The sequence below is a fragment of the Oncorhynchus tshawytscha genome, linkage group LG22 (assembly GCF_018296145.1).
Source record: "Oncorhynchus tshawytscha isolate Ot180627B linkage group LG22, Otsh_v2.0, whole genome shotgun sequence".
NCBI lineage: Eukaryota > Metazoa > Chordata > Actinopteri > Salmoniformes > Salmonidae > Oncorhynchus > Oncorhynchus tshawytscha.
In genome coordinates this window covers 30,902,813-30,923,940 of record NC_056450.1, presented here as the reverse complement: position 1 = coordinate 30,923,940, position 21,128 = coordinate 30,902,813, and the positions used below count along the sequence as shown (strand labels likewise).

Genomic DNA, 21,128 nt, shown 5'->3' with positions numbered 1-21,128 from the left:
AAGGTTACTGTATTTGTTCCAATCGCTGCCCATAGAAATCACGCCTAAACAGTTTAGGGAATGGGATAAACGGAACAGTAAGAGACCAAGAACTAGATATACAACATTACAGTTACCAAAATACTGTGGGGGTATGGCCTTACTAAACCTAAAAGATTATTATGTGTCAGCCCAATTGAGACCTCTGGTGTGTTGGTGCAATTCAGAATACGAATCCAAATGGCAAGACATGGAGACTAATTTGACAGAGATACCCAAACAGTCAGTTTTGGGAAATAAGGACATGGTAAAAGAAATATACAATAGACAAAATCAGTGGATTAATTTCTCTCTGAAGACATGGTTTAGGGTAGTTAAGCAAAATAATTTAGACAGAGAGATCAAACTGCTCAGTTGGCCCACATACGACCCCAACTTCATCCCTGCAACTCAGGACAGCAGGTTTAAACAATGGACGCAGAAAGGCATCACATCATTCAGTACAATTATAAGGAATGTGAACCTAGATAACTTCCAGGACCTAAGTAAAAAACATGGCTTGGATAAACAAGATTTTTACAGATACCTAAAAGTTCGACACTATTTCTTAAGGGAGATAAAAGTGACTGACCCCCGAGCACCTCCAAAATTAATCCACGTATTCACTAACGCATACAACTTGGCGAGAAACAAAAAAACTATTTCAAATCTCTACTTGGGTATTCAATCCTCAAAGAAACATTCTACAAACTATATTAAAAAGAAATGGGAGGAGGAACTTAACATTGAAATAACTGATGAAACATGGTTGAACATCTTAGAGACTCAACAAAGCTCCACCAACTCAAGGTCATGGAGAGAATTCTGTTGGAAGAATGTAATACGTTTCTTCATACCCTTGTTGGAGAGAATGCGGTCTATTGAGGGCGGACCACTCTCATATCTTTTGGACTTGCCCCGCAATCGAAACTTACTGGGGAGAAATTAGATCTAACATTGGAAAAATTATGGAATTTGACAGAGAACAAACATTCATTTCTTTGTACATGGGTGAAATACCTGATAACTTACACAATAGAGAAAAGTACCTCTTGAAGGTCCTACTGGCAGCCAGTAAAAAGGCTATCACTAGGAAATGGCTACAAAAAGACCCTCCCACAGTGACACAATGGATAGACATTGTAGAAGAAATACACCACACGGAGCACGTGTGACCTTTGCTTTAAGAACTCAACAGGAGAGAGGTCAAGAATACTGGGAAAATGGGTTTCGTACTTGGAAAAGGTCTAATTCAAAGATGTCAATGTAACTAATATGATGATGAAGGTATGAAGAGCACTGTAACTGACAGATCTTTTTTTGTTCTTTTATTTGACTTTATTTGTACTTTCTTTGTGTTCCTACAATTAAAAACGAAGTTTTTTTTTTAAAGACGAGGGGAACAAGGGAACACATCTAGGTTGCCTGTCTTGGGGACAGCCAAATAACCCATTTAGGTTCAAGATATCTCCTTTTTTGTAGACACCATCTTTAAATTTAAATTGAATACCATCATCCACAGAAGCTTCTCCCTTCCACCCTCCCCATCTCATTCCCCCCTCTGAATGGGACAGTCAAGCATGCCATTCATACTACTGCTCCACCCATTCACACCTCCCTCTTTCTGGTGTGTAAGGATAGGTTCTGTGGTGTTAGACAGAGGTACATTTCCAGGGTTTAAGGTTGAGCGCTTACAGCACAGAGCTGGCCCACTGGCCGAGAGGAGATAGAGCTTGATGGATGGCTTCAAAACCAGAGGAGAGGAGGGATGAGGGAAGGATGGAGGGAGGGAGGGAGGCAGAGAGACGAAAGAGGAGAAGAGGAGATAAAGCCTGATGGATGGTCATGAAATGAGAGGAGTGGAGAAAAGAGGAGGGAGGGAGGGTCTCCTCTTTCCATTTCCACTCTGTCTGGTCTGCTGATGATGAAGGTCATTACTCACCGTATTTGAGCCTCTGTCAAATTATAGATAGCACTCCCTCCCTCCCTCCCTCCCTCCCTCCCTCCCATTCAATTTCAATTGAAAGGCTTTATTGGCATGGAAAAAATATATTTACATTCCCAAAGCAAGTGAAGTAGATAATAAACAAAAGTGAAAAACAATAAAAAATGTACAGTAAACATAAATAAAGACATTACAAATGTCATATTATGTATATATACAGTGTTGTAATGATATGCAAATAGTTAAAGTACGAAAAGGAAAATAAATATACATAAATATGGGTTGTATTTACAATGATGTTTGTTCTTCACTGAAATCTTGCTGCTGTGATGGCACACTGTGGTATTTCACCCAATAGTATTGGGAGTTTATCAAAATTGGATTTGTTTTATAATTCTTTGTGGGTCTGTGTAATCTGAGGGAAATATGTGTCTCTAATATGGTCATAGATTTGGCAAGAAGTTAGGAAGTACAGCTCAGTTTCCACCTCATTTTGTGGGCAGTGTGCACATAGCCTGTCTTCTCTTGAGAGCCAGGTCTGCCTTCAGCGGCCTTTCTCAATAGCAAGGCTATGCTCACTGAGTCTGTACATAGTCAAAGATTTCCTTAATTTTGGGTCAGTCACAGTGGTCAGGTATTCTGACACGGTGTATGCTCTGTTTAGGGCCGAATTGCATTATAGTTTTTTTGTGAATTTTATCCAATGTGTCAAGTAATTATCTTTCTGTTTTCTTATGACTTGGTTGGGTCTAATTGTGTTGCTCTGCTGGGGCTCTGTTTGTATTTGTGAAGAGAGCCCCAGGACCAGCTTGCTTAGGGGACTCTTCTCCAGGTTAATTCCTCTGTAGGTGATGGCTTTGTTATGGAAGGTTTGGGAATCGCTTCCTTTTAGGTGGTTGTAAAATTTAACGTCTCTTTTCTGGATTTTGATCATTAGCGGGTATCGGCCGTATTCTGCTCTGCCTGCATTATTTGGTGTTTTACATTGTAGACAGAGGATATTTTTGCAGAATTCTGCATGCAGAGTTTGTCCCATTTTGTGAATTCTTGGTTGGTGAGCGGACACCAGACCTCACAACCATGAAGGGCAATGGATTCTATAACTGATTCAAGTATTTTTTTGTCAAATCCTGATTGGTATGTCAAATGTTATGTTCCTTTTGATGGCATTTTGGTTGGATAGGTTTCAGGTCATGAAGGCTGTTCAAGTCCAGGGTGGAGTGGTGGGCCAGGTAGACATTAGGTTTTGAGGTACAGTCTCTCGAAATGCTCGCATTCAACCACTGTATGGTGGCAGGGTGAATGTGTTTTCGTGGTAGCAGTGTGGAAAGTGGAAGAAGCTTTTTCAATCACTCCCTTGAGTGCTGTGGCCACCCCTTCCTGCTGGGCCCTCAGGCCATTTGTGCCCATGTGAACCACTCCACCCTGGAGTTGAACAGCCTTTACGACCAGGTCCACCTCTGCAAAGCAGCAATCCCAACTTTTGCCAGAACCCTGAAGGACGATTCCCTCAACAGCAGCCCCAACACCTCACACAGGAACAACAGAGCAACGGACACCCCGCCCAGACCAGCGAGACACCCTCCCAGACCCACTCTTTGACTGTCTCACTCTCTGACTGTCTCACTCTCTGACTCTCTCACTCTCTGACCGTCTCATTCTCTGACTGTCTCTCTCACTGGCTGTCTCCATATCTGACTATCCCACCCTCTGACTGTCTCATTCTCTGACTGTCTCATTCTCTGACTGTCTCATTCTCTGACTGTCTCTCTCACTGGCTGTCTCCATATCTGACTATCCCACTCTCTGACTATCCCACTCTCTGACTATCCCACTCTCTGACTATCTCACTCTCTGACTATCTCACTGACTGTTTCCCTATCTGATTGTCTCATTCTCTGACTGTCTCACTCTCAGACTGTCTCACTCTCAGAATGTCTCACTCCCTGACTGTCTCTCTCGCTTACTGTCTCGCTCTCTGACTGTCTCGCTCTCTGACTGTCTCATTCTCTGACTGTCTCTGTCACAGACTGTCTCACCTTCTGACCATTTTGCTCTCTGACTGTCTCACTCTCTGACTGTCTGACCTTCTTGCTCTCTCTGTCTGACCTTCTTGCTCTCTTGCTTTCTCACTTTCTGATTGTCTCCCTATCTGATTGTCTCCCTATCTGATTGTCTCCCTATCTGATTGTCTCCCTATCTGATTGTCTCACTCTCTGACCGTCTCACTCTCTTACCGTCTCACTCTCTTACCGTCTCACTCTCTGACCGTCTCACTCTCTGACCGTCTCACTCTCTGACCGTCTCACTCTCTGACCGTCTCACTCTCTGACCGTCTCACTCTCTGACCGTCTCACTCTCTGACCGTCTCACTCTCTGACCGTCTCGCACTCTGACCGTCTCACTCTCTGATTGTCTCACTCTCTGACCGTCTCACTCTCTGACCGTCTCACTCTCTTACCGTCTCACTCTCTGATCGTCTCACTCTCTGACTGTCTCACTCTCTGATTGTCTCCCTATCTGATTGTCTCCCTATCTGATTGTCTCACTCTCTGACCGTCTCACTCTCTTACCGTCTCACTCTCTTACCGTCTCACTCTCTGACCGTCTCACTCTCTTACCGTCTCACTCTCTGACCGTCTCCCTCTCTGATTGTCTCCCTATCTGATTGTCTCACTCTCTTACCGTCTCACTCTCTTACCGTCTCACTCTCTGACCGTCTCACTCTCTGACCGTCTCACTCTCTTACCGTCTCACTCTCTGACCGTCTCACTCTCTTACCGTCTCACTCTCTTACCGTCTCACTCTCTGACCGTCTCACTCTCTTACCGTCTCACTCTCTGACCGTCTCACTCTCTTACCGTCTCACTCTCTGACCGTCTCACTCTCTTACCGTCTCACTCTCTGACCGTCTCACTCTCTTACCGTCTCACTCTCTGACCGTCTCACTCTCTTACCGTCTCACTCTCTTACCGTCTCACTCTCTGACCGTCTCACTCTCTTACCGTCTCACTCTCTTACCGTCTCACTCTCTGACCGTCTCACTCTCTTACCGTCTCACTCTCTTACCGTCTCACTCTCTGACCGTCTCACTCTCTTACCGTCTCACTCTCTTACCGTCTCACTCTCTGACCGTCTCGCTCTCTGACCGTCTCGCACTCTGACCGTCTCACTCTCTTACCGTCTCACTCTCTTACCGTCTCACTCTCTTACCGTCTCACTCTCTTACCGTCTCACTCTCTGACCGTCTCACTCTCTTACCGTCTCACTCTCTGACCGTCTCACTCTCTTACCGTCTCACTCTCTGACCGTCTCGCACTCTTACCGTCTCGCACTCTGACCGTCTCACTCTCTGACTGTCTGACTGTCTGATTCTCTGACCGTCTCGCACTCTGACTGTCTTGCTGACTGTTTGTCTTTCTCTGTCTCCCTATCTCTGTCTCTGCCTTTTCATTGACACAAGGCACAGTAGTGATAGCCTTGTCTTAATTAGCTAACCAATTCTGTCAGTCAGAGTGGCTAATCTACAAGACTAAATACAGCCTTACTATTGACTCTTTGTCCAGTACGAAGCCTCCTCTCACTGAAGGGAGAGAAAGAGCCAAGATAGCTTTTCACACACACACACTCGTTAGATCGTCCAAAAGAGCAAGCATTTTTACACCTTTCCTAACTGGATCTCAATTAAGGGTGAGCTGTGCAGTGAAGAGATGTAGGCTATTAAAATGGCTTCAGCGCGTCATTGAGCAGGGAGTGAATTATGTGTGTGATTGGGAATGGTCGTAGTGCTACAGTACACACTACAAGAGCATACAGATGGAAAGTGTGTGTGTGAGCACTGTATACTCGAGCACACAGTCTAAGTTATTTTCAATTAAGGCTTACATACCAGAATGCACTTCAGCCTTGTTCACATTGACAATTTGAAGTGACTCATATCCATTTTTTTTGCATATCTGATTGTCACGGTCTTCCTCCTCTTCATCTGAAGAGGAGAGGCGAGAAGGATCAGAGGACCAAAATGGGGCGTGGTATGTGTTCATAGTGAATATTTAATTAAAGAAAATACTGAACACTACATACAAAAACAATAAACCAATAACGACCGTGAAGCTACAAATGAGACCTGTGCTGACATAAGCCACTAGCATAGACAATCACACACAAACAAACAGTGCAACCCAGGCTACCTAAGTATGATTCTCAATCAGAGACAACTAATGACACCTGCCTCTGATTGAGAACCATACTGGGCCGAAACATAGAAATCCCCAAATCATAGAAAATAAACATAGACTGCCCACCCCAACTCACGCCCTGACCATACTAAATAATGAATACAAAACAAAGGAAATAAAGGTCAGAACGTGACACTGATTCAAATCTGTTATTTTTCTAGCAGTCTGAACAGCCAAAAAGCACATGGAATCAGATATTTCAAAGCCAAATTTCAAACCACCTACAAAGGTGATACAAATCTGATTCCTGGCCATGTGACTTCTGTCTGAATGGTCAAATCTGATTTATTTGCCCTCAAGTGGTTTTTAGATGTTATTTGGCATATTGTGCTGCTTGCTAGCTACTCTGTTGACAGTTTGACAATAACTTGTGGTCGCTAACTAGCTTGTTAATCGTTTACAAATGAGTGAATGTGCTAGAAAGCTAAACAGCTAGCTAGTTGACTGCTGTAGCTCGCAAAAAAGGACTTGTTTTGAAAGTTGGATCATCTTATCCTTCAAGGCTTTGAAAGTGTTCTTACACTCTGATATTGAACATTCAAAGCAACTGGGAAACGTCCATGAGAGGATATTTTCCAGAGAGAGTGCGGACTAACTGTTCAGTGTTGAGCAGTTAACAAAGAAACAGGGCCTTCTATATGCTTCATTTAGAGCTTTTTTTATGCCAACTTTAGTTGTGATATAAACGTTAGGTTATATGTTTAGATGTTTTATACATTCTAAGGCTGCATGATCCGGCTCTAGTGATGATTTGAAAAAGGCATGAGCTCTGCTCTGTTTGTTGCACAGGCTGCACACACTTCATTTCTCATTGAAACTTGGACAAGCATCTGATAATATTCTCACCCATCAGACTATTCCTTCAGTCTTCTTGGGTATGATGCTACAAACTTGGCACACCTGTATTTGGGGATTTTCTCCCATTGTTCTCTGCAGATCCTCTCAAACGCTGTTAAGTTGGATGGGGAGTGTTGCCCCAGTCTGAGGTCCTGAGCGCTCTGGTCTGGAGCAGGTTTTCATCAAGGATCTCTCTGTACTTTTCTTTGTTCATCTTTCCCTAAATCCTGACTAGTCTCCCAATCCCGTCAGCTGAAAAACATCCCCACAGCATGATTCTGCCACCACTATTTTTCACCATAGGTATGGTGCCAGGTTTCCTCCAGGTGGCACACTTGGCATTCAGGCAAAGGAGTTCAATCTTGGTTTCATCAGAACCAGTGGAGCCTGGTGACTTGTAACATTGAGGAGGATGTGAGACCCATGGTATAAGAGTGTGGAGACGACAAAGTGTGGTAAAAAATATTTGGGAATGAGAAGGCTACTTACAGTGTTGGGAAGGGATCACAATAACACAACACACTACACAGTTAGACAAAATAACTAAGAATGAGTTAGTTCAAACAAGGAGTCAAATTATTGATGTGTAATAATGTGATTGTGTTTGTGTATGTGATTGACTCTACATACAGTAATGAGAGAACATTTATAAGGGTACTCACAGTGCTTGGAGAGGAAACATTTAATGTGGCAGTGGTTGAGAAGGGCACATGAGATGTGGCTTCATTTCATGTCAGGAGAGAGTTGACAATGGTAGTGGAGTCATCACTTCTTAATCAGGGGACTTAGCTGTAAATACAAATAGTAGATCCATCCCAAACAGACTGCGCATCTCGCCCCCTTGACACATCAAAGTAGCCTGAGAAACGTTCCTGAATATGATCTTCCACATACCTGTAGGCTACTAATGAGCTGCTCTTACTGTAGCTGCATACAGCTGATCACACTGAAAAATGGTCTTGTTTTCATCCCTTGGGGATGACTGAGCTGCTGCGACATTTGTGTAATTCGTTTTTCCTTGTGTCTGTCCGGAGTGATTATGTGTTATCATCTTTGCTAAATAAATACGGGAGGAACTTTCCCTTTTGTCGTGTCCTTTAAAAGACAGTTCTCTCAGTCCCAAAAACCCAGGTGTTGATAAGCCGCTTGAGAACATCCCTGTTTCTTCTTACTTTCTCTTTGTGTTGCTCAGTTTGAATATGCAGACCTTCGTCATGATCAATGCGTATTTTTACCAGAAGATTAAATATGATGTGGGCATTTATATGCTCCCTGCTGTTGTTTTGCCATTTAGCTGAATGCAAGATGTTCTTCAGGCCACTGTACCCTCCTTTCGCAGCAAAGGATCAGACTTTCCAAAAATCAGGCAATGCCAGCAATACAGGCAGCTTGGTGAAAGGCTCCATGTTAACCAGCTATACTGTTGATACCAGTTGGTATTGAATGCACTCACCTTTCCATCCTTCTTTATGAAACTGATCTCAGGCAGAGTTCAACCATCGGTTTTAATTTGCACCTTTTCCTTGTACCACAGAGTATGAAAAGTGTAGCTACTTGCTACTGAAGATAGCAAGGCAAATGGAAATAAATTACACTAACTGGGTATAAAAATAAAGTTCTAGAACCAAGAAAATAAATTATAATCTACCCCCTCCATCTCCTGTAATTTGAAAAATGCTCAACTATCACTTTTCAATCTCTATCCAATAATGTCACCAACTCACCAAGCTTCTCTGTCACGATCGTCGTAAGCATACTCGGACCAAAGCGCAGCGTGATTTGGGTTACACATATTTATTTAATGAAATGCACAAAAACAATAAAGAATAACCAAAACGTTCTGGAGTGCTCACAGGCAACAACACAAAAACAAGATCCCAAAAAACACAGTGGGGAAATGGCTGCCTGAATATGATCCCCAATAAGAGACAACGATAAACAGCTGCCTCTGATTGGGAACCATACCAGGCCAACATAGAACTAAACAACCTAGATAGGAACACCCCCCATAGTCACACCCCGACCTAACCAAAATAGAGAATAAAAAGCCCCCCACAATGCTCTACAGCACAACCCCAATATAACACTCTGATCCTAATCCTATGATTGGATGGACAACATTTCAGTTCACACTGTAAAAGCTTTGATTGGTTGTAGGTCGTCCTTTGGAAGTGGTCATAATTACCATGTAGGTCTATGGAAGGGGGTGAGGACTACGATCGTCCTAGGTTTTGAATTGAAGTCAGTGTACCCAGAGAAGGACTGTGTTCTTGGTGACCTTCAATGCTGCAGAAATGATTTGGTACCCTTCCCCAGATCTGTGCCTCGATACATTTCTGTTTCAGAGCATGATTCCTTTGACCTCATGGTTTGGTTTTTGCTCTAACATGCACTGTCATAGACAGTTGTGTGCCTTTCCAAATCATGTCCAATCAATTGAATTTACCACAAGTGGACTCCAATCAAGTTGTAAAAACATCTCAGGGGTGACCAATGGAAACAGGATGCATCTGAGCTCAATTTCAAGTCTCATAGCAAAGGGTCTGAATACTTATGTAAATAAGCTATTTCTGTTTTTTAATTTTAATACATTTGCAAACAGTTTTAAAAAACAGTTTTTGCTTTGTCATTATGGGGTATTGTGTGTAAATTGATGAGGATATTTTTTTATTTAATCAAATGTAGAATAAGGCTGTAACATAACAAAATGTTGAAAAGGGGAAGGGGTCTGAATACTTTCCGAATGCACTGTAAATTAAATCATTCAAAATAGGCTACTAAAGCATGATTTGTCCACAGAGGATCATTAGCTTTTTTTTAATATACTGAACAGAAATTTAAACACAACATGGAAAGTGTTGGTCCCATGTTTCATGAGCTAAAATAAAAGATCCCAGAAATGTTCCATAAACACAAAAAGCTTATTTCTCTCAGGGTTTTGTTTACATCTCTATTGGTGAGCATTCCTGCTTTGACAAGATAATCCATCCACCTGACAGGTGTGGCATATCAAGAAGCTGATTAAACAGCATGATCATTAAACTGGTGCGCCTTGTGCTGGGGACAATAAAAGGCCACCCTAAAATGTGCAGTTTTGTCACACAACACAAAACCACAGATTTCTCAAGTTTGTAGGGAGCGTGCAATTGGCATGCTGACTGCAGGAATGTCCACCAGAGCTGTCAGATAATTTAATGTTGATTCCTCTACCATAAGCCACCTCAAACATCGTTTAAGAGAATTTGGCAGTACGTCCAACCGGCCTCACAACCGCAGACCGCAGATTTATAGATTAGTGCCTAATTTGTTTATTTAAATTGACTGTTTTCTTTATATGAACTGTAACAGTAAAATCGTTGAAATTGTTGCATGATGTGTTTATATTTTTGGACCGTATAAGTTGTGGATTGTTTTAAATCGTATTTGCCTAAAGTCGTAGGGAAAGGTAGCACATGCAATTTGGGCACGTTATTGTTGAGTTGCAACTGTCTGTTTAAAGTAGAGAGGCCAAGCCAGGCATATTGCAATATTTCAAAATACAATCGCAGTTTGGAAAGCAAATGGTTATTGCTGTAAAGAGAAGAATGAAAAGACAAATCTGTCTTTTAGTTATCAAAATCCCTGATTCAGTTGAGCGAACAACAGTATAGCCTATCTTATTGGCACCGGCGGAGAGCATCAGCAATGTCCCCATGCACTGCCCATAGTCACTATTTATCATTGTTGGGTAAGTGCTCCTTAAAAGTGAGTTTTTTGACAAAACAATCCTTTATTTTCATCTGTTTGTCAGTGTCAGCAGAGGAAGCTGTGATTTGTCATATTAAGAAAGATTCTGCTATTATCTCCAGTCATATAAGGTGTAGGAGAATTGCATGCGATGTGTTTATAATAGGACAGATATTTCCCATGCAAAGAAAGAAGAAATGTATGTGATATAACTTATTACTCTACACTATGCGCGTTCAGCCATGCTCTGAACTGTATTTTTTTGCAAACATTGATTGAGTTATATTATTAGCTTAAATTATGACTATCCAAACTACTCATGACGTTATGAATAGTATTTTATGTTACATAGGTCCACAAATGTGATGATGCATGGAATGCTTTATTATAAAGTGAAAATGAGCTTCCCCAAACTCGCGCCGCCGATGTATGCCAGGTTGTAAAGCGGATTAATGTGCTTCATTTTAAGAATTTAGCAATAAAGATAGCAGCACGAGAAAGCTGGGATCCTCTTTTAAATAGTGACCAGTCAAAAGTCTGTTTCACATGTGATTGTGCAATGACTGGGCTTATAACTGGTGGAAGTCTGTCCTTTGGTCTGATTAGTCCAAATGTGAGATTTTTGGTTCCAACCGCTGTGTCTTCGTGAGACGCAGAGTAGGTGAACGGATGATCTCTGCATGTGTGGTTCCCACCGTGAAGCATGGAGGAGGAGGTGTGATGGTGTGGGGGTGCTTTGCTGGCGACACTGTCTGTGATTTATTTAGAATTCAAGGCACACTTAACCAGCATGGCTACCACAGCATTGTGCAGCGATACACCATCCCATCATATTTATTTAGTGAGAGTATCATTTGTTTTTCAACAGGAAAATGACCCAACACACCTCCAGGCTGTGTAAGAGCTATTTGACCAAGAAGGAGAGTGATAGAGTGCTGCAACAGGTGACCTGGCCCGCAGAGTGAAGGAAAAGCAGTCAGCAAGTGCTCAGCATATGTGGGAACTCCTTCAAGACTATTGGAAAAGCATTCCAGGTGAAGAGGCGACTCCGGGATGCTGGCCTTCTAGTCAGAGTTGCAAAGAAAAAGCTATATCTCAGACTGGCCAATAGAAAGAAAAGATTAAGATGGGCGAAAGAACACAGACGCTGGGCCTAGAAGGCCAGCATCCCGGAGTCGCCTCTTCACTGTTGACGTTGAGACTGGTGTTTTGCGGGTATTATTTCATGAAGCTGCCAGTTGAGGACTTTGCAGGCATCTGTTTCTCAAGCTAGACACTCTAATGTACTTGTCCTCTTGCTCAGTCGTGCACCGGGACCTCCCTCTCCTCTTTCTATTCTGGTTAGAGCCAGTTTGCGCTGTTTTGTGAAGGGAGTAGTGCACAGCATTGTACGAGATATTCAGTTTCTTGGCAATTTCTCGCATGGAATAGCCTTAATTTCTCCGAACAATAATATACTCACGAGTTATAGAAGAAAGTTATTTGTTTCTGGCTATTTTGAGCCTGTAATCAAACCCACAAATGCTGATGTTCCAGATACTCAACAAGTCTAAAGAACGGCAGTTTTATTGCTTCTTTAATGAGAACAACAGTTTTCGACTGTGCTAACATGATTAGAAAAGGGTTTTCTAATGTTCAATTAGCCTTTTAAAATGATAAACTTGGATTAGCTAACACAACGTGCCATTGGAACACAGGAGTGATGGTTGCTGATAATGGGCCTCTGTACGCCTATGTAGATATTCCATAAAATATCAACCATTTCCAGCTACAATAGACATTTGCAACATTAACAATGTCTACACTGTATTTCTGATCAATTTGATGTTATTTTAATGGACAAAAAATGTGCTTTTCTTTCAAAACAAGGACATTTCTATTGGACCTCAAACTTTTGAACGGTAGTGTATGTATGTCAAATTAGTTTTGATATATGATGGACCATTATTATTTAGGGGGGGGGAAATATCTGTCATCTATGCACTTAAAAAGTGAATGAAGGACGCTATCACACAGTTCATTTTCATGCCAGCCAGGTAGGCTATACTCCTGTTGTAAAGTGAAGCAATGTGCTTAATGTTGGGAAAGTTGAGAAATAAATATAGTAGGCCTAGCCTATAGAAAGCTGATGTGATCCTCCTCTTTTTAATAGAGGCCATCAAACTCTGTTTTCTTACACAATTGCATAGCATATATAAATGTTGCGCAACATGAGCTCATGGACTCTCATGAAGTGTTTTTATTTTCAATTGCATTTGCATTGTTGTTAGAGTGATTAGAGGGACAATAGTTTGATGAGTACCAGGCCATTAGCGACTGGCAGTTAGCAAGTTTGGTAGGCTACTAATGACCATCAGCAGGATCAGAGCATAGTTTTGGGGAAGCCTAGTTACCATGACAAAATGGTCACGTGGAATTTGACTATGGTCATGACTCATGACCGCCGGTATGGTTGTGACAGGTCGGGACTCGTGACCGCTGGTGTGGCGGTAATACGGTCACCGTAACAGCCCCACTGTCACCTTAGCTTGCTACATAACTTCTGAGTGATAGGCAGCAGGAGCACCACCACCAACCTACACCACTGTGCACACACCCCTTGTTACTATGGCAATTAGTGTAGCCATGTCAGCAAATGACTGCTGTCTGAACACACAAGTCCAATTTGGTCACTTGTAACTGGCTGTTTGGACAGTCAGTTTTCCAAAACAGATTTTAAAAACAAAACTGATTTGAGAATGAAGGCCTGCTGCTTGAACAAGACTTTTGAGAAGTCCTGATAGAGTCTCAGCTCGTGATTAATAGGGTTTGTTTGTCTATGCATGCTTGTGTGTGCATGCTTGTGTGTATGTATGTGTGTGTGTGTGTGTGTGTGTGTGTGTGTGTGTTTGGACTTCTGGTCCCCACAATGATAGTTCTTAATAGAATAGTAAAACAGGATCAAATGTATTTCTGTGACGTGTTGAGGTTGGACCCAGGTGCAGAGAAGAGACCAGATGAGGAATCAGTGGTTAAGGATAAACATAAGACTTTACTGAGAAACGGATGTCGCAGCATCACAGTACACTTGAAAAAGCAACAAACACTAAATCTCAAAAACTCACTCAGAAAACGACCACACACAGTAAACAATTCAAGCTTCTGCAAAGAGAACCAGAAAACACACCTCTTTTAAAGGGGAAATCATAATGAGTAATAGAACACACCTGAGGGTCATAATTGTCTCTAGGATAGTCTCTAGGATGGTCTCTAGGATGACCTTCTGGTGACGGGTGGAACCATGACAATTTTAGGTTCAGGGGTTAGAATTAGGGTTAGGGGTATGGGGGTTTGGTTTAGGGTTAGATACATTGTCACAACTAACTAACCACAACTAATGTTCACACATGATCACTCAGTCACCACAACTAATGTTCACACACGATCACTCAGTCACCACAACTAATATTCACACACGATCACTCAGTCACCACACAAAGAGTGCACTGACACAACAAAATAAAAAATCATGGCTTCTGTCTCCTTGATGCCTGTTTCCATGTTCACACACACACACACACACACACACACACACACACACACACACACACACACACACACACACACACACACACACACACACACACACACACACACACACACAGAAACACACACAGTAAGCCAAACTCTGTGTGTTTCAGCTGCGTCCAGGCGAAGCCTTCACTGTGTACCACACCAGTCCTACTCTGTCCAGTCTGTCCAAACCAGTGGTTCTGTGGACCCAACAGGATGTCTGCAAGTGGCTGAAGAAACACTGTCCCCACAACTACCTGACCTACGTAGAAGCCTTCTCCCACCATGCTATCACAGGTAATGTGTAGAAACCTTCTCCCACCATGCTATCACAGGTAACGTGTAGAAACCTTCTCCAACCCCTCTACCACAGGTAATGTGTAGAAACCTTCTCCAACCCCACTATCACAGGTAATGTGTAGAAACCTTCTCCAACCCCACTATCACAGGTAATGTGTAGAAACCTTCTCCCACCCCGCAATCACAGGTAATGTGTAGAAACCTTCTCCCACCCCGCAATCACAGGTAATGTGTAGAAACCTTCTCCAACCCCACTATCACAGGTAATGTGTAGAAACCTTCTCCCACCCCGCAATCACAGGTAATGTGTAGAAACCTTCTCCCAACCCGCAATCACAGGTAATGTGTGAAACCTTCTCCAACCCCTCTACCACAGGTAATGTGTAGAAACCTTCTCCAACCCCACTATCACAGGTAATGTGTAGAAACCTTCTCCAACCCCACTATCACAGGTAATGTGTAGAAACCTTCTCCCACCCCGCAATCACAGATAATGTGTAGAAACCTTCTCCAACCCCACTATCACAGGTAATGTGTAGAAACCTTCTCCCACCCCGCAATCACAGATAATGTGTAGAAACCTTCTCCAACCCCGCAATCACAGGTAATGTGTAGAAACCTTCTCACACCCCGCAATCACAGGTAATGTGTAGAAACCTTCTCCAACCTCTCTACCACAGGTAATGTGTAGAAACCTTCTCCAACCTCTCTACCACAGGTAATGTGTAGAAACCTTCTCCCACCCCGCAATCACAGGTAATGTGTAGAAACCTTCTCCAACCTCTCTACCACAGGTAATGTGTAGAAACCTTCTCCAACCTCTCTACCACAGGTAATGTGTAGAAACCTTCTCCAACCTCTCTACCACAGATAATGTGTAGAAACCTTCTCCAACCTCTCTACCACAGGTAATGTGTAGAAACCTTCTCAACCATCTACACACAATACCCCATAATGACAAAATAAAAACATGTATTTGACGTTTTTGCAAATTTATTGAAAACAAACTCCAGAAATGGAGTGGGGCAAAAAAGTATTTAGTCAGCCACCAATTGTGCAAGTTCTCCCACTTAAAAAGATGAGAGAGGCCTGTCATTTTCATCATAGGTACACTTCAACTATGACAGACAAAATTAGAAAAAAAATCCAGAAAATCACATTGTAGGATTTTTAATGAATTTATTTGCAAATTATCGTGGAAAATAAGTATTTGGTCAATAACAAAAGTTTATCTCATTACTTTGTTATATACCCTTTGTTGGCAATGACAGAGGTCAAATGTTTTCTGTAAGTCTTCACAAGGTTTTCACACACTGTTGCTGGTATTTTGGCCCATTCCTCCATGCAGATCTCCTCCAGAGCAGTGATGTTTTGGGGCTGTTGCTGGGCAACACGGACTTTCAACTCCCTCCAAAGATTTTCTATGGGGTTGAGATCTGGAGACTGGCTAGGCCACTCCAGGACCTTGAAATGCTTCTTACGAAGCCACTCCTTCATTGCCCGGGCGGTGTGTTTGGGATCATTGTCATGCTGAAAGACCCAGCCACGTTTCATCTTCAATGCCCTTGCTGATGGAAGGAGGTTTTCACTCAAAATCTCACAATACATGGCCCCATTCATTCTTTCCTTTACATGAATCAGTCGTCCTGGTCCCTTTGCAGAAAAACAGCCCCAAAGCATGATGTTTCCACCCCCATGCTTCACAGTAGGTATGGTGTTCTTTGGATGCAACTCAGCATTCTTTGTCCTCCAAACACGACGAGTTGAGTTTTTACCAAAAAGTTATATTTTGGTTTCATCTGACCATATGACATTCTCCCAATCTTCTTCTGGATCATCCAAATGCTCTCTAGAAAATTTCAGAGGGGCCTGGACATGTACTGGCTTAAGCAGGGGGACACGTCTGGCACTGTAGGATTTGAGTCCCTGGCGGCGTAGTGTGTTACTGATGGTAGGCTTTGTTACTTTAGTCCCAGCTCTCTGCAGGTCATTCACTAGGTCCCCCCGTGTGGTTCTGGGATTTTTGCTCACCTTTGTGATAATTTTGACCCACGGGTTGAGATCTTGCGTGGAGCCCCAGATCGAGGGAGATTATCAGTGGTCTTGTATGTCTTCCATTTCCTAATAATTGCTCCCACAGTTGATTTCTTCAAACCAAGCTGCTTACCTATTGCAGATTCAGTCTTCCCAGCCTGGTGCAGGTCTACAATTTTGTTTCTGGTGTCCTTTGACAGCTCTTTGGTCTTGGCCATAGTGGAGTTTGGAGTGTGACTGTTTGAGGTTGTGGACAGGTGTCTTTTATACTGATAACAAGTTCAAACAGGTGCCATTAATACAGGTAACGAGTGGAGGACAGAGGAGCCTCTTAAAGAAGAAGTTACAGGTATGTGAGAGCCATAAATCTTGCTTGTTTGTAGGTGACCAAATACTTATTTTCCACCATAATTTGCAAATAAATTCATTAGAAATCCTACAATTCTTCTAATTTTGTCTGTCATAGTTGAAGTGTACCTATGATGAAAATTACAGGCCTCTCTCATCTTTTTAAGTGGGAGAACTTGCACAATTGCTGGCTGACTAAATATCTGACTAAATACTGTATCTAATTTACATAAGTATTCACACCCCTGAGCCAATACTTTGTAGAAGCAGCTTTAGCAGTGATTACAGGTATGAGGTTTCTGGGTACGTCTCTAAGAGCTTTCCACACCTGGATTGTGCAACATTTGCCCATTATTCTTTTCAAAATTCTTCAAGCTCTGTCAAATTGGTTGTTGATCATTGCTAGACAACCATTTTCAGGTTTTGCCATAGATTTGCAAGTAGATGTAAGTCAAAACTGTAACTCGGCTACTCAGGAACATTTACTGTCTTCTTGGTAGGCAACTCCAGTGTAGAGTTGGCCTTGTAGGTTATTGTCCTGCTGAAAGGTGAATTCATCTCCCAGTGTCTGGTGGAAAGAAGACTGAACCAGATTTTCCTCAAGGATTTGCCTGTGCTTAGCTCCATTCTGGTTATTTTTATCCTGCAAAACTCCCCAATCCTTAATGTTTACAAGCATACCCAAAACATGATGCAGTCAACACTATGCTTGAAAATTGAGGAGTGGTACTCAGTAATGTGTTATATTGGATTTTCCCTAAACATAACAATTTGTATTCAGGACAAATAGTTAATTGTTTTGCCACATTTTTTGCAGTATTACTTTAGTGCCTTTTATTTTTTATTTTTTATTTTACCTTTATTTAACTAGGCAAGTCAGTTAAGAAAAAAATCTTATTTACAATGACAGCCTAGGAACAGTGGGTTAACTGCCTGTTCAGGGGCAGAGCGACAGATTTTTACCTTGTCAGCTCGGGGGTTTGAACGTGCAACCTTCCGGTTACTAGTCCAACGCTCTAACCACTAGGCTACCCTGCCGCCTTGTTGCAAACATTTTGAAATATTGTATTCTGTACAGGGTTCCTTCTTTTCACTCTGTCATTTAGCTTAGTATTGTGGTGTAACAACAATGTTGTTGATCCATCCTCAGCTTTCTCCTATCACAGCCATCACTCTGTAACTGTTTTAAAGTCACCATTGGCCTCATGGTGAAATCTATGAGCGGTTTCCTTCCTCTCACCGAGTTAGGAAGGACGCCTGTCTCGTTGTAGTGACTGAGTGTATTGATACACCATCAAACGTGTATTTAATAACTTCTTTATGCTCAAAGAAATATTCAATGTCTGCTTTTTTTACCCCTCTACCAAAAGGTGCCCTTCTTTGCGAGGCTTTGGAAAACCTCCCTGGTCTTTTCGGTTGAATCTGTGTTTGAAATTCAGTGCTCGACTGAGGGACAGATAATTGTATGTGTGAGGTACAGAGATGAGGTAGCCATTAGAAAATCATGTTAAACACTATTATTGCAGACAGAGTGAGTCCATGCAACTTAGTATGTGACTTGTTAAGCACATTTTTAATTTTGAACTTATTTAGGCTCGCCACAACAAAGGGGTCGAATACTTATTGACTCAAGACAGGTTTTCATTTTTTATTCATTTGTAGACATTTCTAAAAACATAATTCCACCTTGACATTATGGGGTATTGTGTGTAGGCCACTGACAACAATCCCAAAATGTCATCCATTTTAAACACAAAAACATTGCAAAAAGTCAAGGCGTGTGAATAATTTCTGAAGGCACTATACAGACAGGCATTATAGTAGTCCCAGGAGCTGAAGCCTTCAGATCTCACCCAAGATCACCCAAGCCTAGTTTTTCAAGCTTATTCTCTACACTCCGCTACTCTCCACCGCCCAGAGGACTGAAGCTCCTGTACCCAGAGAGTTGGGACCAATTCACACAGGTCTCTGAAAAGGCTTAGCCTGAGAAAGCAAATCTCACACAAGTTGTATTTTTAGTTCCTTAGCTGGTTCCACAGCTTGCTTTTTCAGCTGCGGGACTTAAGAAACGGTTTACACCTAAATCTCTCACAAGGAGATTTAAAGACCATTCATGCAGCAAAAGCTAAGAAAGGAATGCTGTGTTTTTGTGAAAGAAAAGGAAAGCTGTGTTTTTGTGAAAGAAAAGGAAAGCTGTTGAAGCGGATGTAGTTGACGGTGTTCTGGAATCTCTCACACACACACACACACACACACACACACACACACACACACACACACACACACACACACACACACACATGCATGAGACACATTGCTAACAACAGACATCCACACACACATGCATTAGACACATTTCTAACAACAGACATCCACACACACATGCATTAGACACATTGCTAACAACAGACATCCACACACACATGCAGTAGACACATTGCTAACAATAGACATCCACACACACATGCATTAGACACATTGCTAACAACAGACATCCACACACTCATGCACACACACATGCGCGCACACACACAGTACGTACTGTATATGAGTGCTCAGTTCTCTTAGCCTTGAGTCAGACAGTACAGAACAGGTCCCTTTCAGAGCCAGTCACAGAGAACAGATTGCTTTTCTAAACTGCATGGTCAGCCATCACTCACTAAGTCACTCTGTACCTAGATACACACACACAGTGTTTGTCTGCCTCAAGTTACAGATAACCCAGCAACAGCAGATCATATCTCTTTGATTTATTCATCATATTTATACGTTATATTATAGACACTAGCACATGCATGAACACAGACATTCACACACACACACACACGCACACGCACACACATGCACACACACGCACACGTACACACACACACACACACACACATGCACACACACACACACATGCACACACACACAAATATGCACACACACACACATACATACACACACATACATGCACACACACACACACATGCACACACACACAAACATGCACACACACACACATACATACACACACACATACATACACACACACACACACACACACACACACATACACACACACACACACATACATGCACACACACACACACACACATACATACATGCACACACACACATACATACACACACACACACACATACATGCACACACACACACACACACACACATACACACACACACACACACATACACACACACACACACACACACACACATACATGCACACACACACACACATGCACACACACACAAACATGCACACACACACACATACATACACACACACATACATACACACACACACACACACACACACACACACACACACACACACACACACACACACACACACACACACACACAGGTGCAGTCAGTTTGTCTCATTATGTGTATAAAATGTGGAAGCTACAGGCAGCACCTGTTAAATAGAGAATCAGCTAGCCATAGAATTACATATAGAACCTGATTGTTATAAAGATGTGTTTGATGCTATTCATTAGGCTACTCCCATTACCTATTGCTAGAAAATCCCCATGTGATTCGAGTGAAGGCATTTTCCCTCAGTTTACAATTGCAGTGGTCAGTGGTGATTGCTCTCGGAGCTCCCTCCACTCATGTACATCAGCGTTCTATACGAGTTGCACCCGCAGACATGTGCATGTACAGTATGTGGGTCTACATCCACAGTTGCTCGAGAAGCGTGCACCCCTTTTCCTGCAGTTTTCATTTTTCCATTGAATGTATTATTTTGGTTATTGAGATCTCTGCTTTTAAATGTACCGGTTGAGTTAGAAAGACCTGTGTGAATGTGAGGATGGTTATTAGTCTTTGGTAGATGTTGTAGCCCAGTACAACCTCTGTGTTGGGTAAATAGTTTTCAACCAGTTACTTGGTTATTTGCAACCATGAAACCATGAGGCAATGGTTCAGGCAATGGTTTAGCCAGGGCCGGCCCTACCCTACCAATAAGCCACATAAGCAGACACTTTTTTAACACAGATTTTTATTTAAAAAATTGTAATTCAGTCAGGGTCTCAACTTACTGTTGAGAGTTATAATAGTAGAATACACCATTTTCAATTTCTAAATGTGGTTGTGCATCAGCAGTTTTTCTCTTCTTATG

At 42.3% G+C, this 21,128-nt stretch overlaps 1 protein-coding gene across 2 annotated transcripts in view; it reads left to right on the top strand.

Moving 5' to 3' along the window:
• Positions 1-21,128, top strand: part of LOC112247821 (sterile alpha motif domain-containing protein 10-like) — a 159,684-nt gene that overhangs the window by 116,378 nt on the left and 22,178 nt on the right. For both annotated transcript variants that reach the window (XM_042304077.1, XM_042304076.1), the window contains exon 3: positions 14,445-14,613. In XM_042304077.1, the coding sequence (XP_042160011.1) occupies positions 14,445-14,613 (169 nt within the window). The remainder of the gene's footprint in view (positions 1-14,444; positions 14,614-21,128) is intronic.